At 43.4% G+C, this 26,858-nt stretch overlaps 1 protein-coding gene across 1 annotated transcript in view; it reads right to left on the bottom strand.

Annotated features, from left to right (window-relative positions):
* SH3BGRL (SH3 domain binding glutamate rich protein like) overlaps positions 1–18,815 on the bottom strand; it is a 32,888-nt gene extending 14,073 nt beyond the window's left edge. The window contains exon 1 of the mRNA XM_070951833.1: positions 18,614–18,815. Coding sequence (XP_070807934.1) covers positions 18,614–18,658 — 45 coding nt within the window. The 5' untranslated portion in view covers positions 18,659–18,815. The remainder of the gene's footprint in view (positions 1–18,613) is intronic.
* Positions 18,816–26,858: the final 8,043 nt, after the last annotated feature.

The following is a 26,858-nucleotide window of genomic DNA, read 5'->3' as shown; positions in this document are numbered from 1 at the left end:
TTTGCTTATGAATAGAGCTAGCTATCTCTTTATCTCTTAAGTGCTAACATGTGCTGAGGGCTATTAAGGAAGGTGGGGGGCTGCTTTCCAAGAACATGTTTCTCCATTTCTCATCCAGGGAAATATAATATTCTGCCTTTTTAATATTTTTCAAAATATTTCATTCCTCTAGGAGGGGGGAGGGGTAGCTTCCCACAGCAGTATTCCCATAGTCACTTGATCAAAATTCAGATGCTTGGCAACTGATTCTTATTCATTTATTTGTTTGTTTGTTTGTTCGATTTATATGCCGCCCTTCTCCGGAGACTCAGGGCGGCTTACAATGTGTTAAGCAATAACCTTCATACTTTTGTATATACCTGCTTAGTAGGGCTTTCGGCCCCCCCCAAGGGGTGTTCTTTTTTATACAATGTCAGCTTATTGCCCCCACAATCCGGGTCCCCATTTTACCTACCTCGAAAGGATGGAAGACTGAGTCAACCTTGAGCCTGGTGAGATTTGAACTTACAGTAATTGCAGGCAGCTGGTGTTACTTAACAGTGCTTTGGTCTGCTGAGCCACCAAGGCTCTTGTTTACAACAGTCATGTGACCTATTTGTCAGGTCACCTTTTGTGACCTGACAAATAAAGTCAATGGGGAAGTCAGATTGACTTAACAACTGTGCTAAATAGCTCAGTAGAAAAGAAACTAGAAGCAGAAAATGCCCAAAAACTTGTTTTGGTCCACCAGCAGCCTGAGCACCTGGCAGCGGAGTCGGACAGTGAGGAGGCTGAGGAAGAACATGGGCCAGTCCTGGAGGCTGGGGAAGGCCCGGATGAGGGCTCTGCGTCGGAGGCAGAGATGGGGCCAGGGCCATCTGGGAGTGATGTGCGGACTCCGGAGCCTCCAGAGGCTGACAGCAGAGAGGCAGAGGAACAGGATGAGCCTGTTCTTAATGCACGCATGAGAAGAGCTGCCAGAAGCTCTTCTCATGCGTGCAAAGAGGACGACTCAGGAGTAAGGCCAAGAGATGATTGCCCCCTCCCATAAGGCTTAAAGACCAGCAATGACTCTTGGGCTCTTTGCCGGAAAACAACGTTGATAGATTTGTTTCTTGTCTTGCTGCATTTATTTCATGTCGGCGTCTTCTGCTTCTGAACTTTTGCCAAGAAAAGCCTTTGGCAGGTTGCCTAATTAGACTAAGATTGGTGATAAGGCTGAAGAATTGTATTATGAAGAATTTGTTTTGAATTAGTTTGGACTACGCTGAGAATGAGTTAATTCTCAGCTGTTCTAATAAAGTCTGTTTGTTTTCGAACTGATTGCGTCTGATAATACCTACTTGGGCCTGGGTCACAACTAAACTTTCCCGTATACATTTGCAACCAGGATTATGACAGTCTTATTCCCGGCAGACCGAGAAGAGGTGAGGTTGAGCAAAGATGCTGCAATTTGCTCCAGCTAAAATGCTGGCTTTCTCCAAACGGGGTTGACCCACTTGAATGTATGCTAACACTTGTTTTTTTTTTAAGACAGGTGATGTCCTCCTGTTTTTAAAAATTTAGGAATTACACCTAATTCCTGACAGGCTCATTCAAACCTCTTTGGCTGCGGCCTCCAGCATCCGTCCATTCAAATGGCTTGGACTTCTGCTGACAGAGCTCAGAACAGGCCTTCCTTTCAAATGAGGGGGGGGGAGAGGTGACAACAAGGAACAATGGACTGCTGCCAGGAGAAATTAATTTATCTGCAGGGAACTGAGCCAGCCTGCATGTTTTGCCTTTGTTTGACATTTAAAAGAACACTAGGAATGTGCTTACTGCTCCAGACTGAAAGTGCACCCAGCAAGAGCGCAGCTGGGAACTTGGTGGGTTTCGCAGGAGAAGACAAGAAAAGTAGTTAGGATGACATAAAGCCAACTGGTAGGCTGCAAAAAAAGGCAGGCAGCTTTTTTTTTTTTCTCCTCCCCCCCAAAAAAAATATTTATTTATTTATTTTATTTTGTCAAGCATGTAAAAGATAACAGATATAAATATAAACACAATGATGAATACATTAAATGGGGACATTAGGACAGGGACGGTAGGCACGCTGGTGCTCTTATGCACGCCCCTTACAGACCTCTTAGGAATGGGGTGAGGTCAACAGTAGACAGTCTAAGGTTAAAGTTTTGGGGGTTTGGGGGAAGAAACAGAGTCAGGTAGTGCATTCCAGGCATTGACCACTCTGTTGCTGAAGTCTTATTTCCTGCAATCGAGTTTGGAGCGGTTTACCATTAGTTTGTATCTATTGTGTGCTCGTGTATTGTTGTGGTTGAAGCTGAAGTAGTCATTGACAGGTAGGACATTGTAGCAGATAATTTTGTGTACTACGCTTAGGTCAGACCAAAGGTGGAGTAGTTCTAAATTGTCTAAACCCAAAATTTCAAGCCTGGTGGCATAAGATATTCTGTTGCGAGCAGAGGAGTGGAGGACTCTTCTTGTGAAATATCTCTGGACTCGCTCAATTGTATTAATGTCCGATATATAGTGTGGGTTCCAGACAGATGAGCTGTATTCAAGAATTGGTCTACCAAAGGTTTTGTATGCCCTAGTTTGCAGTACAATATTACCGGAGAAGAAGCTTTGCAAGATTAGGTTAACAACTCTTGGCCACCAACTGTTATACCTGATGGTCATTAAATCATAAGGAACTCTTTGGAATTAAAAGAATCTGCCTTAACCTAGCCAAGGCTAGGATATTTGGGCATGAACTTTTTTCAAAGTTCTTGACTTCCTGGTGTTGGGTACATATTGCTCACACTTTGCGGTAAGCAAAGAGCACAAAAATCTAAGGAATCTATATTTCTGTAAACGGTGTACAAAGGTTTACAGGCTAGGAATGCAGGTAGGGTTCAAATCAACAGCACTGAGACAAAAGGTGACTTGAATTAACATTTAAATCCATTCATATTAAGACTGATGGTTATCTAAGATGCCACAAGATTTAGTGCATTTAATTTTAGGTTTCTTGGAAACGCCAAAGTAATATATTCAACAGCTTGTTGACTTTAAAAGTCCTGATCCTCCCTAAAAAAAATAAAAAAAGAACTTTAATAAACTTTTTTTTGTCTATCAGGCTCACAGGTCACAAAAAATTCCATTGTGAGAAACTGGAGACAAAGTCTTGATAAATCACAAGCTAATTTTGGTCCTCCTACAGAAAATAGTATTTTGGGGTAGCGTGAGGTTTTTTGTTATGGTTTTTTGTTTTGCTTTTTAATTTAGCAACCACTGAATTTGGTAGATTCAAAACAGATTTAAAACAAAATAATAAAACAGAACAATCAGACTGTTAAATGTTACCATTATAGAGTTAAGATCCTTCCCAGAATCAGTTTTCGTCGGATAAGCTAATATGGAGTTACATTGCTGGAACATATAGAGAATTTAGCATTGCATATCTGAATGGCAGTGTAGAGAACTTCCTTCTTTTAATTGTAAGACAAGAAATAGCAGCTACTGCTTGCCTTATCCAAACCAGCTCAATTAATGATAGCATCTAATTAATTTTTGTTATGGGGCTACATGGGGCTACCCTTGAAAAGTGTTCGGAGACTACAGTTGGTCCAGAATGCAGCTGCGTGAGTTATAGTGGGTACACCTAGATACACCCACATTGCACCAATTCTCCGCAAGCTGCACTGGCTCCCTATCGGTCTCCGGGCAAAATTCAAGGTGTTGGTTATTACCTTTAAAGCCCTACATGGCTCAGGACCAGGCTATCTTCGAGACCGCCTTCTACCATATAGCTCCCAACGATCGGTAAGATCCCACAGAGTCGGTCTCCTCCGGGTCCCATCATCTAAACAATGTCTGCTGGCGGGCCCACGGGGGAGGGCCTTCTCTGTGGCTGCCCCGGCTCTCTGGAACCAATTACCTCCTGAAGTCCGGACCGCCCCCACCCTATTGGCCTTCCGGAAAGCAGTGAAGACCTGGCTCTTCCGGCAGGCCTGGGGCCGTTGATCTCGTTATAGTGATCTTGCGAGACCCGGCCACAAATTGCAATGTATGTGTTTTAACGTTTTAATGTTTTAATGTCTTCTTTTAACTTTTGTATGGGATATTGTTGCATTGTTTTATTCTCTGTTGTAAACTGCCCAGAGTCCCTTGGGAGTTGGGCAGCATAGAAATGCGACTAAATAAGAAAGAAAGAAAGAAAGAAAGAAAGAAAGAGAGAGAGAGAGAGAGAGAGAGAGAGAGAGAGAGAGAGAGAGAGAGAGAGAGAGAGAGAAAGAAAGAAAGAAAGAAAGAAAGAAAGAAAGAAAGAAAGAAAGAAAGAAAGAAAGAAAGAAAGAAAGAAAACATCGAATTGTTAACTAGGGCATACAAAACCTTTGCCAGACCAATTCTCAAATACAGCTCATCTACCTGGAATCCACACTGTATATCGGATATTAATACAATTGAGCGAGTCCAGAGGTATTTCACGAGAAGAGTCCTCCACTCCTCTGCTCACAATAGAATCCCTTATGCCACCAGGCTTGAAATTTTGGCTTGGACAACCTAGAACTACACCGCCTACGGTCTGACCTAAGCATAGTACACAAAATTGTCTGCTACAACATCCTACCCGTCAATGACTACCTCAGCTTCAACCACAATAATACATGGGCAAACAATAGATACAAACTCAAGGTCAACCGCTCCAAACTCGATTGCAGAAAATACAACTTCAGCAACAGAGTGGTCAATGCCTGGAATGCTCTACCTGACTCTGTGGTTACATCCTCAAACTCTCACAGCTTCAACCTTAAACTGTCTGTTGACCTTACCCCATTCCTAACAGGTCCCTAAAGGGGGCGTGCATAAGCGCACCAGCGTGCCTACCGTCCCTGTCCTACTGTCCCCATTTATTCGTACTCATTTCCTGTGTTCATGTCCATGTTAATACTTATACCTGTTTTCTTGTATTATTATTTTATTTATTATTTTATTAAATTTCTATACCGCCCTTCTCCCGAAGGACTCAGGGCAGTGAACAGCCAGAAGATAAAACACAGAAATACAAAATTTAAAATAAATTAAAACGAATTAAATAATTTAGGCTGAATTTTAAAATACCTCATAATTAAACAGATTAAAATTTATGTTTAAAATTTAAATTTAAAAGAGATGATTTAGGCCAGGCCAGCTTGATGAAATAAAAATGTTTTAAGCGCGCGACGGAAGGTGCGAAGATCCGGGATCCTCCGTATCTCCGGGGGGAGCTTGTTCCAGATCGTAGGTGCCCCCACAGAGAAGGCTCTCCCCCTGGGGGCCGCCAGTCGACATTGTTTGGCCGACGGCACCCGGAGGAGCCCCTCTCTATGGGAGCGTACTGGCCGGTGGGAGGCTATTGGTGGTAGCAGGCGGTCCCGTAGATAACCAGGTCCTAAGCCATGTACATGTTTGACAAACTAAATAAAATAAATAAAAAAAATAAAAAAATCTACTGCCATCCAAACCATAAAAAGGATTAATCAGGTCCATGGTGTGTGTGGGGGAAAACACCAAGGAGATATTTGTGTGTCACCCTACTCAAAGTATTCCAGACAGCTCAGTTTCAAAAAAACTAAGCAGGTCTCAATCAGTTTTGTTTCTCTCTCGTCTGTGTAGTTTGGGTTCTAAGTAGGGGTGAAATCCAGCAGGTTCTGACAGGTTCTGGAGAACCGGTAGTGGAAATTGTGAGCAGTTTGGAGAACTGGCAAATACCACCACTGGCTGGCCCCAGAATGGAGTAGGAATGTAGATTTTTGCAATATCCTTTCCCTGCCATGCCCACCAAGCCACACCATGCCCACCAAGCCATGCCCACAGAACTGGTAGTAAAAAAAATTTGGATTTCACCACTGGTTCTAAGTCATGGTTAATGGAAACCATAGTTTGGCATGATGCCTCAATTAAGTAAAGGCCGTTTTTAATGGCCATAAGAAGCTCATCTATCTGTTTCTCAAGGATTTCCAGCAATCTTGCTAACTGGGTGCTGCTACGTGTGCAGACGAACTCTGCCTACAGCCAGGAGTTCGATCCTGACCAGCCCTAGGTTGACTCAGCCTTTCATCCTTCTGAGATTGCTAAAACGAGGACTCAGATTGTTGGGGGCAATACGCTGACTCTGTAAACTGTTTAGAGAGGGCAGAAAAGCCCCATAAAAGCGGTATATAAGTCTAAGTGCTGTTGCTATTGCTATCCCAAGCAGATGCTGACTTCCCTTAAGAGCTTGGGACACTGAAGGAACACTGGAAAATCACTGGCTTAAAGCTGCAAGCATTCACTCTACTGCTCAGCACTGTAGGAGGCCTGATAATACAAAAGCTATTTTGGGAAATGGATAATTATCACTAAGTGCTCATGACTTCTTTTAAGGTTGCATTAAGCAAAAAAACCCCAAACAAACAAACCCAAAAATCATATATAAGGCAATAGCATCTACAGAAGCAGCAGGGATATTGAGTTAAGGACACAATATGGAGTGCCTTGGCCAATATGGACTATGCCTTGGGTCAAAGGGGGAAATGCATACATCCAGTTTCTAAGGGGGAGAAACCAAAACGTGCAGAGATGGAAATCGGGGGGTCTCTTCTAAAATTGGACACAGAATTTATTCAAATGCTGAATCCAGATCCAGAAAAGGCAGTCAGGATATTTCTGCTTTGATCCTGTTGATCCTGTTCAGTACTAATTTGGCAAATGAAGCAGCCTGAAGGAACTCTTGTCAAATCTGTCCATCCATCAACTCAGCCATTCCAACAACAGGGGAAGCTTCCTTTAGAAGGCAGGAAATAAAAAAAGCACAACGCACGGAAAGATAAAACATCGCTTTGATTTCTCAAGTAATCCTTATGCGAGCAAGAGGCAATTGTTTATCAACAAGAATCAATACGCTCCAGGCATTTCCACTAGTGCACTCTGGGTGCTCTGCTTTTTTTTTAAAATTTTTAATTTAGAGACTGTTTCATTTAATGACTGAGTTTCCAGTCTCAAGTGTGGTCATTAAACAAGGGCTATGTTGTGGCCTATCGGCCTCCGGACCCTCCAGTAGCCGAATCAGATGAGGAGGAGAAATGGGAGTCAAGGTCAGCATCGAGGCAACCTGAGAGCTCCGAGGGGGAAGAGGGAATGGAGCTGGCAGAGAGAGAAACAGAGGCGGAGCCTGGGCCATCCGTCAGTCCTCAGATGGAGAGTCAACAGTCCCCAGGTCTGGAGGTGGTTGATGAGGAAGAGGAGGAACAGCTGGGTCCTGTGCCTGACGTGCAGATGTGCACAAGGCAGAGGAGAGGAGAGTAGTGGAAATCTATGGGCCGGTCCTTGGGACAGAATAGCCACCGCTGCTAGCCTTTATATAAGTTTAGTTTAGTTTAGTTTAGTTTAGTTTAGTTTAGTTTAGTTTAGTTTAGTTTAGTTTAGTTTAGTTTAGTTTAGTTTAGTTTAGTTTAGTTTAGTTTAGTTTAGTTTATTTGTATACCGCCCTACTCCCAAAGGACTCAGGGCGGTGAACAGCCAAACAATAAAATACATAGATACAAAAAATAGATACAAAATATAAGGCTTTATAGAGTGGTATTAGCACCACCCTTGATCTTGATTGTATTTTACGGATCTTGATCATATTTTACTTTTACTGACTCAAGGACAGGAAACAAAAGTAATGGAGAAAAGATTAGTGCGCCATACCAGCCACGAGATTTGAAATATCGCTCTGCTTCTGACAACTTGACACAATGGTATAAACTAACAGCAGCTGGATTTGCTCGGATGGGCCTCCCATTTGACAGAGTTTCAAGCTGCAAACACCACGAAGGCTGACAGGCTAACAGTGGTGGATGGAGAAGCCAACCCGTATTTAATTCAAGTTTAGGCTGTGAATTTTACAGCTCGTAAGACAGGATGAATCTGAAGCAGTTGAAATTTGAAAAACAGAAGGAAATCTAGAAACGTGAAAAAATTGGGGAGCATTCTAAAGATGTCTGAAAGGTGTCCAAAATGGCGGTTTTATTGCACCTTAATCAGACACCAAACGAAGGAAAAAATCCTTTAGTAGCATTGCAACCGGTTGGTACAGGAGATATATTTGAAGAAAACATTGCCAACAGTGGTGGAATTCAGCTGGTTCTCTCCGGATCGCACGAACCGGTAGCAGCAACTGTGGGAGGTTCCGCCAGGGGTGAAATCCAGCAGGTTCTGGAGAACCGGTAGCGGAAATTTTGAGCAGTTCGGAGAACCAGCAAATTCCACCTCTGGCTTGCCCCAGAGTGGGCTGGGAATGGAGATTTTGCAATATCCTTCCCCCAGGAGTGGGGAGGGAATGAGGATTTGGTAGTATCCTTCCCCTGGAGTGGGGTAGGAATGGAGATTTTGCAGTATCCTTCCCCTAGAGTGAGGTGGAAATGGGAGATTTTGCAATATCCTTCCCCCATGAGTGGAGAGGGAATGGGAATTTTGTAGTAGCCTTCCCCTGGAGTGGCGTGGGAATGGAGATTTTACAGTATCCTTCCCCTGCCACACCCACCAGGCCACACCCACAGAACCGGTAGTAAAAAAATTTGAAACCCACCACTGGCCCAGACATAATGCACGGCTATTGCGCATGCGTGCGTGCACTCATTTTTGCAAAAAAATAGGGAAGGTAAGGGAATCCCACCTGTGATTGTGAACTTTCTTCAAGTTTACTCACACGATAGGTGTAGGTAACATATTTCCCGGTAAACAAAGCACATTGGTTGCGTCTCCCACCCTTTTGAGTAGGGCTGACAATTTAAAACAATACTCCAAATGTTCTCACATCTGTTGATCTACGTCTGTGCATATGTGTGTTTGTATGAGTCACTGTAGCGCCCCCCCCAAAAAAAACACCCAATACTATCATGGGATTCTACCGCTCGTTTAAAAATCTCTACATGGTTTTTTTTTGTATCTTTTTCTTTTTTTTTTTAATCTCCATAATCCTGTGATGTAGATTGCTACCGCTGCGGATTCTGGAAATAATAAATCAGAGCAAAGAGAAAATGTTTTTTTCTTTCTTTCCAAAGTCGTCCAGAAAAAGTCACAGCTGGGTGAGAATCTAAATCTAGGATTATATCCCAAATGCATTCAGCGCATGCAGAAACTCCAGCACTCCATGTACATATGTACAAAGAATTTCTAGATTTCTAGGGCCTCTTTTCTGGGGGGCACGGAGAGGGATTATTGGAGGGCTAAAGCTGCCTACAATCACTGAAAGAGAGTGGATGGTCATAGAAATTGTCTCAATAAATAAATAACGGTATAATAGCTACCTTAAACACTGCAGAGGTTTAAGGATCCTGCAAAGAGCCATTACAATCCACAAACCAGAACAAATCTCTAGGTTTTGGAAATGGGTTTTAAGGAGCAAAAGTGTATTTTAAGGCCCTGCAAGATTTAGCAAATTCATTCTGCTCCTTAACTCCTACTCACCCACACTCTCACAGAGAGAGAAGGAGGTTAAAATGTTGAGACAACCCATTTTGGCAAAGTTGCAGCAAAATTAGAGTAAACAAGTATACTTCCCAATCCAAAGCAGATTGTCCATTTATGATCTTAGTAAAAAAAAAAAAAATTAGGATGCTCTCTTAGGTTTACTCTTTTACATTCCAGATTTACTCTCCTGGTACTGCTAATCAAATGTGTATTATTTTTGAAGGTGGATGCCATGTTTAATTCTCTAGAATAAATTTAATTTTGCCATTTACACGCCAGTCTTCAGCTGGAAACAATCTTGAGCAGCTTACAGGGTTTACAGGCCCCTCCAATCAGTAAAATCTTACTGCAACTCCCCAAATTTGTAATGTGGGATTTTTTTTAAAAAAAAGGCCCTTTCCTGGCTGGGAAATTCTGGCTATTGAAGTCCACATTGAAGTCCTTCAAATTGCCAAGACTGAGAAACACTGTTCTAGAGGATGAACAGACTAATTTTTGCTTCCAGCTTTTAAGTACACTTTAAATTAGTGCACAAAGTGACCTATTTGACCTTCCCATCCTACCCTCCACATAGCTCATTTACCCCAACTTTTTCCCCTAACTGAGCAACTGATACATTAAGAAACTTGATTTTTTAAAATTATTTGCTTGCTTAAGATATGCTCAATGGGGGGGGGGTCCTTGGGGCTCTCTGAGCTTCATTGTTTTTTTGCAGACATTTCATTACCCAACTAGGTAACTTCCTCAGTTTTCAACATCATCAGGAACATCATCAGTGCAGCATGCTACTAATGAGACGTAGCCTTGTACAGTTTCCTTCCATTATTCCTTGTCTGGCCTTCGGAAAATAGCTTGATCCCCTCCTCTCTGTGGCAGCCCCTCATAATTTCAGCTTTCTCCTCTAGGATTTTCAACACCATGACTAGTTTCACACCAAAGTCTGTAATATTAAGATCTGGAATCCCGTCAATCTTCATTCTGCAGGCGCCAAAAGTGACATCCTCATTTTAGACCTATCCTGAATAAATCTCGTATTTATCTCACTTGAGGACTGCAGCTCCAGTTTGCTTAAAACCAAAATTTCCTTTGAACAGAATCAATTCTGTAAAATGTGAGTTGGAGGGAAAAATTGGACGCCAGCCACTAACTTCAGTTGGCAACCCAGCGAAAAAGCAACGTGGTCGAAGTCTGAAAAGAATGCCTTATGGCCGCAGTTTGAGTTCCTTCAGAAAGCAGTGGGCCAGAAGTTATCCACGAGGCCACCCAATGACTGCCTTTCAGTAGGAAAGGCCCAGCTTCTTGGCAGGCTCTGAAATCAGCCAAACAATGTTTGACTTTTACAGCTCTGAAAATGGCTTTTGTATAGTCCAAAATAAACACAGAGGCAACCTCTCCAATGGCTGGAGGGCAGCTGCTTAACATGGTTATCCATTAACTGCTAAAGGTTCAGCAAGGAAATTGGGGAGAGAGGGATGGAGAGCCATAGTTTGCCTGCTGAGCTCTGCCGAACATCCCTAAGACAGTTTGATTCACATTTTTCCTCTATTATTGTTAAAGGCATTTAAACATCTCATATTTGCCAACCACAGTTCAAAGATTAACAGCCAGAATAATTCAAAATGAATCGGGGAGGTAGTTTTGGGCAACGGCGCTTCCACCGATTCTGTGTCTTCCTAACAATTTACAAGTTCGTGTTTTTAGGGTGGTTCTCGGAAAAGCTGCTTGGTGAAGCTTGCCAGGAAACCGCAGAATTAAAGAATTATGTCTCCCTAAAGACTGCTTCTATGCTTTTTTCCAGTTGAATTTTCCAGCTTGGTTTGGAACAACAGATGCTGCAAATTATAACTTATTATACAAATCTAACCCATCCTTTTAAACATCCATCCTCTCATAGACTTTCATGTTCTCCAGCACACCCCAGTGCCATGATTAGATTTCCTGTCTTGTATGATCATTAAAAGACATGCTCAAGGCATATTTTAGCCATTTAGCCATCCACAACCACTTTCACTACAGTGTGCACAAATCCAAACTCACTTATACAACCAAAAAAAAACTATGAATCAGGAAGTTCCAACATATAATTAGCAAACCAGAGACCTGGAAACCACTTACACAGTTGGTAACTCCTGGATTAGGCCTTCCCCACCCCGCCCACCCCGTCCCTCCTATCAACTCCTACCCTCAAAACGACACTATAGAGCACTGCACACCAGAACAACTAGACACAAGAACAGTTTTTTTCCCGAACGGCATCACTCTGCTAAACAAATAATTCCCTCAAACTATTCACTAAGTCTGCATTACTATTACTATTAATCTTCTCATCATTCTTATCACATATCTCCTCCCACTTATGACTGTATGATTGTAACTTTGTTGCTTGTATCCTTATGATTTAAACTGATTGTTTCCTAGTATGATTTGACTGCTTATTTGTTCCCTATGACTATCATTAAGTGTTGTACCTTATGATTCTTGACGAATGTATCTTTTCTTTTTATGTACACTGAGAGCCTATGCACCAAAGACAAATTCCTTGTATGTCCAATCACACTTGGCCAATAAAGAATTCTATTCTATTCTATTCTATTCTATTCTATTCTATTCTATTCTATTCTATTCTATTCTATTCTATTCTATTCTATTCTATTCTATTCTATTCCATTCCATTCCATTCCATTCCATTCCATTCCATTCCATTCCATTCCATTCCATTCCATTCTATTTCTATTTCTATTTTTATTTCTATTCTATTCTATTCTGTATTCTATGCTATTTCTATTTCTATTTCTATTTATTTCTATTTCTATTCTTCTGTTGAATTGTGTCTTATTCTTAGAGACGATCAGAACAAGTCCCTGCAGTTTTTCTCGGCAAAGTTTTTTTTTTTTTTTTTTGGAAGTGGCTTGCCATTGACTCCTTCTTAGGGCTGAGAGAAAGTGACTGGCCCAAGGGCACCCAACTGGCTTTGTGCTCAAGGCACATCTAGAACTCAAACATCTTTCTCAAGGTTTCTAATCTGGTGCCTTAACCACTACAACTACACTGGGTCTCACCCACTGACCTCTACCCTTCCTTTAAAAGTATTTGCTCGGATTGTTCCCCAAAATAAATACCTTTTAATGGTCTCTAGATGAAATTGGGTCGAGATCCACTGGCACAAGGCATAATTGCTGAGCACATTGTAAGCCGCCCTGAGTCTTCGGAGAAGGGCGGCATATAAATCAAATTAAAAAAATAAAATAAAAAATAAAGCTAAAAGCAATATTTAAAAGAACTAAGAAAAGAATCCGAACAGCAGGAAGACTGGATATTCCTGTCTCATTCCTACAAAGGAGGCCATCCACCCTTTTCCAGTCCTCAAAAAATATTCAGTATGATCCCCATCCATCCAGTCCTGCACTCAACGATGAATCACAGTGGTACACAAAGCACGATGCTCGAGTTCATACAGCACACTGAGACCCTATGAAACAGATGGCTTAGAGGGTGTGAATCAGAGGTGGGTTCTAATTTTTTTTACTACAGGTTCTGTGGGTGTGGCTTATTTTGTGGGCGTGGCTGATGGTCATGTGACAATTATTTAGGATTTAGCAGAGGTAATGGTCTACCAGGCTTTTCACTTAACAACTGTGGCAAAAAAAAAAAGACATAAAATTAGGCGTCACTCACTTAACAACATCAGTGGAGGGACAGTTATTTGTTAAGTTTAGATTCGGACTTCTAGATACTAACGTTAGATTCGGCCGCTATCGGAAAATCCCGTCTGACAAAAGAATATGCATATGTGGGGTAAACGTCGTGGAGGACACGGCGCATATAATATTCGAATGTAGTCTCTATCAAGAAGTAAGAAAACAATATCTGTCCCCAATTATAAATAAATTTCCCCACTGGAATATAAGCCAAAAATTAGCATTTCTGTTGAGGGCTGACTCTCCTCCCCTGGTAAGAGCGATCACTCGATACCTTAAAAGAATGACGGCAATACGAGCCAGTTATATCAAAAAACATTTTATCGATGTAAGGAAGATGAGCGCAGTTAGAGAGGAGCTATCCTATTTGGGTTATCTAGTCTTGGCAACTTAGCTATTGAAATTTGATATTGTAAAATTTTAATGTCATCTATCATATATTTTTAGATTGCTATTTTTGTAACTGTTTTATCTTTTTCCCTTTTTCTTTTCTGTTTTGTTTGAAAAGGCCTTCGGGCTATTCAATAAACTATACTGCACTTAACAACTGCTTTGCTTCACAACGGATATTCTGGTCCCAATTGTGATTATTATATTGGGGATCACCTGTAGGTATAGCATCTTTCACTTTAAGTCAGTGGGTTTGTTTTCCCCGAACTTGACTTAAAATGTGTGGACTTCAACTCCCAGAATTCCCCAGCCTCCCTGCTGCGTGAATTCAAGGTACGCCTGTTGGGAATCTCCAAATGGCCAATGAAACAGCCATTTTCACGGGGTTTGTTTATTATGGACATTGCTCAAAGGAGTAACAATTAAATTAGTATAAACCACAGGAAGATACCTGCCTCAGAGGTTTATGCAGGAAGTCCTTGATTTACGACCACAATTGAGCCCAACATTTCTGTTGCTAAGCGAAACATTTATTAAGTGACTTTTCCCCCATTTTATGACTTTTCTTGCCACACTTGTTAAGTGAATCATTGACGGTCTTAAATTATTAACACGGTTGTTAACGGAATCTGGCTTCTTCACTGACTTTGCGTGTCAGAAGGCTGCAAAAGGAGAACCCCCAGGACACCGCAACTGTCATATATGTGAGTCCATTGCCAAGCGTCTGAATTTTGATCTCGTGAGCAATGGGGATGCTTCAGCGTGTGACAATTGGTCGCAAGTCACTTTTTTCAGTACCCATGTCTCACTTTGAACAGTCACTAAACGAACTGTCGTAAGTGCAGGACTTACCTATCATCCAGAATGTAGTTATGAAGGAGGAAAGGAGAAGAAACACAAGGAAAGGGTAGCAGTAAGAAAGGATAAAGCAGCAGCTGCAATTTCAATAGTAGTTAAAATCTTTCATTTGGGGTTATTGATTAAAGCAGTGTTTCTCAACCTTGGAAGCTTGAAGATGGGTGGACTTCAACTCCCAGAAACCCCAGCCAGCAGCGCTGGCTGGGGGACTCTGGGAGTTGAAGTCCACCCATCTTCAAGCTTCCAAGGTTGAGAAACACTGGATTAAAGGATGAAAGCTAATATCTCTACTGCAGAGATGGCTTCTAATAGCTGCGATACTTAAGAAAGAGAAGAGGAACAGAAAGTTCTCCTTCCTCCCTTTCTATCATTCTGTAGCGTGAAATTTCAGGGATAATCTCAACGCTAAGACAAATTGCCTACACCATTGTCTCAGCCTGGATAAAAACAGTTTCTTTAATTATAGGCTTTGCCCAAAACATGTTACATTTTAAGTAGCACTGATGTCTCTCCACCAAACCCTCCCCTCGTGAAAGCACCAGGGGTGGGCTTCAAAAATTTTAGCAAGGGGTTCTCTGCCTGGTTGCTGGGTGGGCGTGGCCAGGGTGGGCATGGCCTAGTTGGCCTCCTGCACCATGGCGGTGGGGGGGCATTTTTGCCCTCCCTGGGCTCTGGAGGCTTTTCTCGAGCCTCCGGAGTGCGAAAATGTCCTCTGCAGGCTCTGGAGGCTGAAAACGTTTCCGGTCTTCCTGAACTTCCAGTAGGCCCATTTTTCGCCCTTCCCGAGGGTCCGCACGTACCCTGCACTTACCTGCATCCAAAGCGGGCCACGTGGGGACTCCTGGGATGGGCGGGGGTGGGCGGGGCCAGCCAGGAATGGGATTCGGAGGTTCTCCAAACTGCACAGAATCTTAGCTAGAGGTTCTCCTGAATCCCTGCCAACCCCCAGCAGCCCACCCCTTGAAAGCACCCATGATACATTCACACACCAGTGGTGGGTTCCTCCCGGTTCGGTCCGGTTCGGCTGAGCCGATAGCGGTGACGATATGACGTCACCGAACCGGTTCTCTCCCACTGCCCTCCCACCCCCCCCCATGTTATTCTTACCTTTTATTTGGTCCCACCCCCAATCTATTGCTGCCTCCTAAATCCCAGCTGATGACTAGAGGGAAAAAAACTGTTTAAACTCTTGCCGCAGGGCTTCAAAGGGCCATCCTACAGCTGATCAGTGTTAAAAGCAAACAAATGAGTCGGGTCGTAAGTGTGAGGACTGGTCGTAAGTGCGAGGACCTTCCAGAAATGACTGACCAGTTAACCACGCCCACCTAGTCACATGACCTCCAAGCCACACCCAAAAAATAAGCCGGTAGTAAAAAAATTTAGAACTCACCCCTGATTCACACACACATTCATCAGCGTACTACCATGTGGGCGAACCTAGTAAAAGCGTAATTCTGCACAAAGAGAAATTCGGCACAAAGGGACTTTATGTTAGTTTCCTGGAGCAAAGGTTAGCCTCCGGGAGGTTCAGATCTCCACAAGGCTTTAAGCTAAGCTGCAGCTCAATAAGAGTTTTCCACGTGAACTTTTAAGAGTCGACTCCCTACTTGTAAAAAGGTCACCAACGCAAGAGGAGGCCGAGTGGGAAACGATCGACTCGGGAAAGTATTAAGCAGCTCCTAAGATTCATTTTAAGGCTTGTTTCTCTAGTGTTCTTGCGGTACTGATTTACCATTTTAAACTGGCTTTTAAAAAGTCTGTCCAAGAACAACAGACCGTTGCTTTCTTTAAAGCATAAGAACCCGAGGGCTTGCAAAGGTTTTCCTCACTTTATTTTCTTAGCGATAGCCCTGCCCAAGATGGTCCAGACAAGAAGCACAAACAGGAGTGCTAACTTTATCTTTATTGTAAGTATAATATTAACAGATTCTTGCAAGACTGAATGTGCTTCTCCCTTCCTTCCTTTTACTCTCCAGAAAACTAGGGAGGGTTTTTTCTGAAATGTTTCCTTCCCTCCCCCCCCCCCCCCTTCTGTGGTCTGAAACATCTTTTACTTACTCCTTGTCTAGTCTGCAGCTCTCCTTCCTGTCTCCCAAGGTCATTCACACATAGCATTACTCTTACTGACCCCAAGAGGTAGATCAGGTGAGTCAGACAATTGACAAAAAAAAAAAAGAAAGAAAGAAAGAAATCACTAAGTCTGATGACCAAGCAGAGCTTTTGCATCAAGATCTCCCCCAAAGTACACCACCCTACTTACTCAATGCAATATTTTGGTCATCCCTGTGTATTTTGGGAAATAGCCCTCCGGTCTTTCCCTAGCTTTGCAAGTCCTTCATCAATGCTGAGTCACAAGAGATCTCACTTAATGTACTCACTGAATTATAGGCTGAGGCATTTTGGATGAAAACACAGAAAGGAAACGTGAGAAATCCGTAAACACTCAGGTCTGCGGGACAGAAAATGCTTGGGAAAACCCACAAAGTGGAAATAAAATTTAGAATACACTGGCAAAGCAACATGAGGTGCACCAAACACCTTTGCTAGAATCGAAACAAAGACCAGAGCTTTGTGTTTCAAACAGTAGGATCTTTGCTTGGAGTGGTGAAAGCAGGGTGCTAAGTGGATTAAACGGATGCTTATTGTTTAGATAATCTCGGTAATCTTTTTTTTTTTTAAAAAAAAGGTGAATATGGCAAGCTGGCAACTTGATTCCTCCCAGGCAAACTTTATCACCGGAGCCCAGAAGGCACTAAGAAAAAAAAAAAAAGAATTCTTGCACAGAGAAAGAATCGGTGCATCTTCAGAGGCTCTCCAGACTAACAGAAAGCTTCCTCTAAATTAGAAAAAAGGGTTGCACCCGGTTGGGAAGCCTCAAGCATGTATTTTAGGAGATGGAAAATGTTTGTGGTCCAGCCCTGAGCAGCAAAGGATCCCATCCAATGAAGATACACTGGACTATTATATCCGGGGCGGGGGGGGGGGGCAGGAACTAAACCACAAAGCCATTATTTACCCAGGAGTGAACTGCACTGACCAGGTAGACCTTACTATAGAAGAGACCAGCCATCCAGCCCTGCTGATGAAAACTTTAAAAAAGGCCACAACCACATCCTAGGTACCACCTACCACCCTTCACTAGCGAGGCAATCCTGTATTCATTTAAACCAGTGTTTCTCAACCTTGGAAGCTTGAAGATGGGTGGGCTTCAGCTCCCAGAATCCCCCAGCCAGCAAGATGGGTGGACTTCAGCTCCCAGAATCCCCCAGCCAGCATTGCTGGCTGGGGGATTCTGGGAGTTGAAGCCCACCCATCTTCAAGCTTCCAAGGTTGAGAAACACTGGATTAAAGGGTGAAAGCTAATATCTCTACTGCAGAGATGGCTTCTAATAGCTGCAATAGAGAAGAGGAACAGAAGGTTCTCCTTCCTCCCTGTTTATCATTCTGGCTGGGGGGTTTCTGGGAGTTGAAGCCCACCTATCTTCAAGCTTCCAAGGTTGAGAAACACTGATTTAAACAGATAGGCTCCCAGTTCAAGGCCCCATCATTCCAGTGCATAGGAATTGACCATGGGCATCTTCTCCATGAGCCAGAAACTCTCTGCCACAAGGGCTCCCACACCAGTTGGGAAGGGGGTGGGGGGGGGGAAGAGGGCCTTGGTAGTACAGTGGTCTAAAGCACCCTGTTATTAAGAACAGCTGCCTGCAATTACTGCAGGTTCGAATCTCGCCAAGGCTCAAGGTTAACTCAGCCTTCCATCCTTTCTAAGGTAGGTAAATTGAGGACCCAGTTTGTGGGGGCAATAAGCTGACTTTGTATAAATATACAAAAGGATGAAGGCTATTGCTTAGCGCATTGTAAGCCGCCCTGAGTCTCCGGAGAAGGGCGGCATATAAATCAAATTAAAAAATAAATTAATTAATTAATTCAAAAAAAAGAGAGAATTAGGTTCCAGGTGAAGGGGCTGCAACCACAAAGCACCCGCCCTGCTGAAGTTGAGCCCTGCTCTCATTTGGGGGGAGGGGGATTGGGAGGAGGGGGGGGTCGCTGCAAAAAGGGAGGGGAGTCTCCTCTTTCTCTACAGGGTGGGGGGGGGGGGTTGGGGAAGGCTGGGCAGGAGGGGTGCGGTGGCAACTTTCCTCCGGGACAAAGGCGAAGAAAGTTGGGAGGCAGCGGTGGGGAGGGGGAGTGGAGGAGGGAGAGAGAGAGAGGAGGGGGCGTCCCCTTACCTTGGTGGAGCCGGAGGAAGAAGCGATGTAGACGTTGATCACCATCCTGGAGGAGACCCAGCAAGGGCAGACAGGCCAAGCGAGCGTCGGAGGAAGGGAGGGTGGGGAGTGGGGGCGGCTGGAGAACCGGAGCAGAGCCGGGCGAGGTCCAGCGGGGCCGAGCGCTCCACCTCCCGAGCCTCTCGCGCGCTCTGCCTCTCTCGATCTGGCCAGCCTTGGAAGATTCGGGCGGAGCGCCGTCTGCTAAAAAGGCGCCGTGGCAAAAGGCGGGGCGGAGGAAGCCCCCGTAAAAGGGAGCGGGGCTGCGATGCGGAGCAAACCCCGCGGATGGACTGGCTGGGAGGGAGAGAGGGAGGGATTCGCCTCGGCCAGCGCTCCAACCCCGGCCCCTTCCAAGCCGAGAGCCAAAGCCAGTCGGCCCCGCCTTTTGAGAAGATGCGCCAGGTTGCAACTCCCATCTTCTGGAATGAGCATCCTCCCGGGAAGAGCTGGACTAAACAGAACAGAAGAACAAAATTAGAAGGGACCTTGGAGGTCATCTAGTCCAACCCCGGCCCCTTCCAGGCTGAGAACCAAGCCAGCTGCCCTGCCAGGTTGCAACTCCCATCTTCTGGAATTAGCATCCTCCCGGGAAGAGCTGGACTAAATAGAACAGAATAACAAAGTTAGAAGGGACCTTGGAGGTCATCTAGTCCAACCCCGGCCCCTTCCAGGCTGAGAACCGATCCCAGCTGCCCTGCCAGGTTGCAACTCCCATCTTCTGGAATTAGCATCCTCCCAGAAAGAGCTGGACTAAACAGAACAGAAGAACAAAGTTAGAAGGTACCTTGGAGGTCATCTAGTCCAACCCCAGCCCCTTCCAGGCTGAGAACCAAGCCAGCTGCCCTGCCAGGTTGCAACTCCCATCTTCTGGAATTAGCATTCTCCCGGAAAGAGCTGGACTAAACAGAACAGAATAACAAAGTTAGAAGGGATCTTGGAGGTCATCTAGTCCAACCCCGGCCCCTTCCAGGCTGAGAACCAAGCCAGCTGCCCTGCCAGGTTGCAACTCCCATCTTCTGGAATTAGCATCCTCCTGGAAAGAGCTGGACTAAACAGAACAGAAGAACAAAGTTAGAAGGGACCTTGGAGGTCATCTAGGCCAACCCCGGCCCCTTCCAGGCTGAGAACCGATCCCAGCTGTGTTGCCTGATCCTCAGAGCCTTTTCAAAGCGTTTTTTTAACCACCACTTCCCCGGAAGAGGTTGCAGAAAAAAATGCTTTGAAAAAGCCTCTGACGATCCCAGCTGAGCCGCGTGATCATCAGAGGCTTTTTTTTTTACTTTTTTTCTTTAAATAAATTTTTATTTGAATATAAATATTAAAAAAACATAACATAACATATACACAACAAACATTTATACAACATATAAACGAAAAGATTATGTTTCCTTCTTAGGCATTTTTTCAAAGTGACATTCTACTTATATTTCTTCACCTCTCCTTAATCTAATAACATTTAAAAAAAAAAATCGGTAATATTTCCCCCTATATTTTTTGTTTATTTCTCATTTTTTTAAAAAAGTAGTTTTTATTGAATATAAATATTAAAAAAGACATACGTAACATATACACAACAAACATTTATACAACATATACACAAAAAGAGTGTAATTTCTTCTTAAGCATTTTTTCAGAGTGACGTTCTACAATTCTACTTATGGTATATTCCTTCACCTCTCCTTAATCTAATAACATTTTTTATTATATATATATATTTAAATCAGTAATATTTCCCCTATATGTTTTGTATATTTCTGATTTTTAACCAATTATACCAATTATTCCATATTTTGTAATAATCTGAGCTGCACGATCATCAGAGGCTTTTTTTTTTTTTTTTACTTTTAAAAGCATTTTTTCGGAGGAAAAGGTTGTAGAAAAAATGCTTTTAAAAGTAGGGGGGGAAAAGCCTCTGATGATCGCGCAGCTCAGCTGGGCATGGTGTGGGGGGTGGGGTGGCGCAGGGATTTTTGCTACCAGTTCTCTGAACCACCCGCCACCATCGCTACCGGTTTGGGCGATCCAGTCCGAACCGGGAGCATTTCACCCCTGGCTTCTTGGTTGTCTCCTTTGCAGGAGACCAATAAGGCACTGTTTCTCCACCTTGGCCATTTTAAGATATGTGGACTTCAACTCCCAGAATTCCACAGCCAGCATGAATTGAAGAGCACACAACTTAAAATGGCTAAAGGTTGAGAAATACTGACTAGAGCAGGGGTCTCCAACCTTGGTAACTTTAAGACTTGTGGACTTCAACTCCCAGAATTCCTCAGCCAGCAAAGAATTCTGGGATTTGAACTCCACAAGTCTTAAAGTTGCCAAGGTTGGAGACCCCTGGACTAGAGCATCATCTGCTTCAGCCTTTTGGATCTTCAGCCTTTTGGTCAATCAGCAATTTGACGTAACCAAGAATGGTGTGTTGTAAGCTCAGGAGACATACCTTCACTTCCTGTGGTTTTGTTTATTTCAACAAAAGGAAACCAACTTTTTCTCTCCCATCTATTTCTCTACAGCTCCGTTTGCAGAACATGCAAAGTAGCCAATCCCATCACACGTTGTGCAAATCCAAGTCTGTGCGTTTGTAGTTTGGGGCAGTGTTTCTCAACCTTGGCAACTTTAAGGTGTGTGCACTTCAGCACCCAGCATTGAAGTCTTGCTTAAAGTTTAAACGGTGGACAAACATTGGTTTAGGATATTGCACAAAACCAGGTTGAAAAAAAACATGGTTTAGATATCAATAAAAGGGGTGTGGTGGCTCAGTGGCTAAGACGCTAAGCTCATCGATCGAAAGGTCAGACGTTCAGCAGTTTGGAATTCCTAGTGTTGCATAACGGAGTGAGCTCCCGTTACTTGTCCCAGCTTCTGCCACCCTAGCAGTTCGAAAGCACGTAAAAAATGCAAGTAGAAAAGTAGGGACCACCTTTGGTGGGAAGGTAACAGTGTTCCGTGCTCCTTTAGCATTTAATCATGCCGGCCACATGACCACGGAGACATCTTCGGACAGCGCTGGCCCTTCGGCTTAGAAACGGAGATGAGCACCGTCCCCTAGAGTCAGGAACGACTAGCACATATGTGTGAGGGGAACCTTTACCTTTACCTTTAATGAAGTAAATGAAACCCCGGAGTAAAAATAGAGAGAGGGCATTGTGGGGATTTTTAAGAATGGCTAGCAGCACCTCCAAGGATGTGCCAGCAGCCTGCTCTACCAACTCCAAGAATCAGTGGCTTCTTAACTTTTTTCTAACCTTGGTTGAACCTTTTCTTTTTCTTTTTTCTTTTTTTTTTCCTTTCTTTCTTTCTTTTTTTTTTTTGCTTTAATTTATATGCCGCCCTTCTCCAGAGACTCAGGCGGCTTACAATGCGTTGAGCAATAGCCTTCATACTTTTGTATATTTATACAAAGTCAGTTTATTGCCCCCACAATCTGAGTCCTCATTTCACCTACCTTTGAAAGGATGGAAGGCTGAGTCAACCTTGAGCCTGGTGAGATTTGAACTTGCAGTAATTGCAAGCAGCAGATGTTAATAACAGTGTTTAGTCCACTGTACTACAGGCTCTTATCTTCTTGATCATCAGAGTCACTTAACAGAGAAGGGAGGTGTACAAAGTAGATGGGACAGACAGGTAGATAAGCAAGCTTATCTAGTCTGAGATACTCAACATTGGCAGAGGGTCTCCAGAGTTTCAGACTTTTTTGGGGGGGGGCAAAATGTCACAGGCTTTTTCAACACTTTCAATGGGACCATCTATTCTGAAGGAGTTGGAATTTGAAAATGGCGGTGGAGGTCAGAGTAGTGGAGGTGTTTGGATTTCAGTGGATAAACAAGCACTTTGCAACTAAAGAGAGACCTCTGCTGGATCAGCTAGAAAATTAAAGTGACTGACTCACTTGTTTTTCAACCTTGGCAACTTAAAAAGATGCGTGTGGACTTCAAGCTCTCAAAATTCCCCAGCCAGCATGTCTGGACTAACTGGTTCCAGCAAGAAGCCCAGAATTCAATATACAATTCTTCCCCACCATTTTTCTTTGCAGGGAAGGGATATGCAAGCCACCCTAGCTCTATTTTCTTTTTTTTTAAATTAAAAAAACGCAGACCTCTTTAAAATATGTCAGTGCTATTTCTATTGGAAGCAGAGGGGTCTACAGAGCTGTTTACCAACTGTTTATTTAATAACATGCAACTAAGAAACTACTAGGCCAAAAGTGAACAAACCGCATCTGGGTTTGTGATGATGCAGAAATCCAGCCACTCTTAAACTTTTACTTAGTTTTAAAATGTATTTACTTTTGATTTGAAACTGCCCAACAGCCCGAATAAGATTTCTTCACACCTCGTTTGCAATACAACGGGAGCTGCATAGATGCTTCACCGGTTGATCTGGATTCACAGCACCTGGCTTGCTCTGAAGAAGGCCCTCTGGGACGACAGCAGCAAATAGTGGCCATGACAACTGGTGAAGCAACAACTGAACAATTGAGATGCGGGTTAACAAGGACTCGTCCATTGCTACCTTAGAAAAGATTGCGCATAAGGCTTAAATAATGAAACGCCACAGGAAGGAAAGCACAATTCTATCCCGATGTGGGTGGACTTTTGTATTTTATCTCCGTCGCCACGGACCTATTACCGGCAGTGGAAAAGAAGGGTGGGGGGGAGTGAAAAAATGAGAGGGAGTTTGACAGGCAATCTGGCTCTCTAGCCACGTGACTCATGGACCAAGGGTACAAATAAACAGCATACAATATTTATTCCGTTGTGTCAAGAAGAGTTTGGTGAGAGTTAGACAAGCTGCTTCTGGGTTTAATTTGATAAGAAGAGAGTATATGGATTAGGGCAGAGTGATATTTGCAATCTGACTACATCCTTGGGGAGGAAGATAGAGATAGGTGGAGCCAAAGGCGAACTGGGTAGGGCCAGACCCCAAGGCAACCACACATCTTCCTTAGTGAAGCGTGCAAACCAGCGTTTGCATTTCCTGCCTCGGATGAGGAGAGCACATTTTTTCTCCTTCTGAAGCGTCTTAACAAATTGCATCACTGTCTGATTTGGTGGCAGCAGTGCCTCAGATAGAAAGTCCACACAGAGAGTGGCAAGGACAGCAGAGATGATCATAGGAAGCTCACTTCCTGGTATTCAGGATACTGCTCGTAAGCGCTAAGTGCTTAGAGCTCAAAGCATTGTTAGAGACCCCACACACCCATGTCACGGTCTGTTTCTGTTGCTCCCCTCTGGGGAGGAGGTTTTGAAGTATTTCTAGCAGGACTACCTGATTCTGTAACAGCTTTGTTCCCTATGCCATCCATCTGGTAAACTGGCAAGATTTGTTTTTCTTGCTATGTACATGTACTGTATATATCCGAACTAGACTGTGTTGTTTCTCTGTGTCATATATGTAGGTATATGCATAATTCTGTATTTTATTTATGTACCATGTTTCCCCAAAAATAAGGTCGTGTCTTATATTTTTTTGAACCCTGAAATAAGCGCTTGGCCTTATTGCCGTGCGCTCAAAAGCCCAATTGGGCTTATTATCAGGGGATGTCTTACTTTGGGGGAAACAGGGTAGTGTATATTGGAGGTGGTGACCCTTCGAGTATGCAACAAAATTTCATTTTAATGTATGCCAATTAGTGTACATTCAAAGTGACAATAAAGTTATTATTCTATTATTCTAACCACACCCAGATGCAAGTCAATCCACAGAAAACCACCCCAGCTTCATAGAGCTTGTTAAGGAATTCGCAAAGTAACCCTTGCAAGGGTGTGCACATGAAAGCGATTGAGAGTAGTTACGAATAAACACAGCCAACACACAGATACACTGAGTTGTGTTTACTTTCAGGAAATAGGAAGGCACAGTCCAATAAACAGTCCAGGTCATACTTATATAAAGCAGGAGATAGCAAAACGATAGTCCAGGGATAATCCAATAACAAAGTCTTCTTACCAGTCGTCGTAGTCATTCACAATCAACAGTTCTTCTGGATTTGCAAACAGTAGCATACAGAGATATCAGAGAGCAAGAACAGCAAAGAGAAACAAACCATGTTTCTAGCTCCCTCTTAAGGAGATTGGCTACAGAGCTAACCAATCAGGACACAGTATGATGCAATACAGCAGTTTTAAAGCTATATTGAGGGTTTATATATTGCCAATCCAACAAGTTAGGTAATAGTCATTTCCTAACAGAGCTGTTATGTTCATCCCTTCACCCCTACAAAGTGACATGCCCTTGTTGCATGTCCTTCTTAACAATGCCTGTTCCTTCACTGTTCTCTCCATCAAGCCAGCCAAGAGTCTGTTCTTCTCTTTCCACCAAAAAACAGCTGGGCATTCAGGGGAAATCCACTAGCATCTATCAGACTACAACTGAAAAGTTCAGCCCTGGCAGGGAAGAGGGGGGAAAAAGCTTGTCAACTGCTACCTAATCCCATGAGACAATTAGAAACAGCCTAGTTTGCTCAAGAAAGCCTCTTTTACCCTCAAAAAAAGAGAAGGAACTGGCTTTGCAAGATAACAGGTGACCAAAAGGGCTGCTCCCGGAATCATTGTTATGCTGCAAATCCCAAAGGTGCTTTTTTTTTTTCAGGAGGCAACTGGACTTTCTTGGGTTTTTTTTCTTTGAAGATGTTTCGCTTCTCATCCAAGAAGCTTCTTCCACTCTGAAGTCTTCAGTCTTCAAAGAAAAAAACAAGACAGTCCAGTTGCCTCCTGAAAAAAGCACCTTTGGGACAACCACGACCTGGAAGACTGAGAATCTCTACAGATTTTTAGCTATACAATTTGAGATGAACCAGTGGTGAAATTCAAATTTTTAACCTACCGGTTCTGTGGGAGTGGTGTGTCTTGGTGGGTGTGGCAGGGGAAGGATAATGCAAAATCCCCATTCCCTCCCCACTCCTGGGGGAAGGACATTGCAAAATCCCCATTCCCTCCCCACTCTTGGGGGAAGGACATTGCAAAATCCCCATTCCCTCCCCACTCCTGGGGGAAGGATATTGCAAAATCCCCATTCCCCCCCCACTCCTGGGGGAAGGATAATGCAAAATCCCCATTCCCACCCCACTCCTGGGGGAGGATATTACAAAATCCCCATTCCCTCCCCATTCTTGGGGGAAGGACATTGCAAAATCCCCATTCCCACCCCACTCTGGGGCCAGCCAGAGGTGGTATTTGCTGGTTCTCCGAACTACGGGTTCTCCAGAACCTGTTAGAACCTGCTAGATTTCACCCCTAAAATGAACATCCTTTGAGTGGTGTGGGAGTAGGAATCGTTTCCAGAGAAAAAAATTGCAGAGTACAGAACCAGGAGCACTACTCAGGCAATCCTGAGGACACAGATAAACCTCCAAGTGCTTCAAGGACCTCTAAAAGGGTGCAAATGACCAGCTGTCTGCAAGGAATATCAATCCTTCCATTCCCCACCATCCAGTCAGAGCTGAAGAAGCTCCTTGGATGAGAAGCGAAACGTCTTCAAAGAACAAACAAGAAAGTCCAGTTGCCTCCTGAAAACAAAACACTTTTGGGACAACCAGGACCTGAATGACTGAGAATCTCTACAGACTTTTATGCTGTGAATGTTTGAAGAGGGCCATTAAACACATTACCCTCATTTGTGACAACAAAGGAAAAAACAAGGGTGCTCTACCATGGAGATGATAATTTGGTCAGCTGAATAGGTTCTGCTTCGATTCAGTTCAAAGTCTCTAAATTAAGTGGTGGTGAAGAGCAAGGTATTCACTGCTTGCATTTGTTTTGTTTTAAAGCAAGATGTTTTGTAGCCAGAACTTGGATGAATATATAGGATGAATGAAACCAGAAGACATACAAGTATTTTCACCACTCCCATGCTTCAATTACTGTCCTTTTTTTAATGCATTGTTTATTTAAGGCATTTAGACCTTATTCACCACCTGAAAAGACTCCTAGTGCAGCTTTTGTAAAAATTAATACAAATAAGACTGTCTCTACCTGAAGGTTTCCCATCTATGAAACACGATAAAATAGGAAAAAAGGAATGAGGAACAGAAAAACAAGGAAACCCAAGACCAACGTTGTTAAAGTCTTCTTTTGAAAGCAGAGAACAAATTCCTTACCTTTTTTTCCCCTGCCCATTTTAAAAGCCTAAGTACCAATATGTAGTGAAATAACTCCAAAATGAAAACATCTTATTAAAGTTTATCATGAGATAAAACAAATGC

This window comes from Pituophis catenifer, unplaced genomic scaffold (assembly GCF_029215685.1).
Source record: "Pituophis catenifer annectens isolate HBS135680 unplaced genomic scaffold, rPitCat1.0.hap2 SCAF_11, whole genome shotgun sequence".
In the NCBI taxonomy this organism is placed as follows: Eukaryota; Metazoa; Chordata; class Lepidosauria; order Squamata; family Colubridae; genus Pituophis; species Pituophis catenifer.
This window is presented reverse-complemented; position numbering and strand designations above follow the sequence as displayed.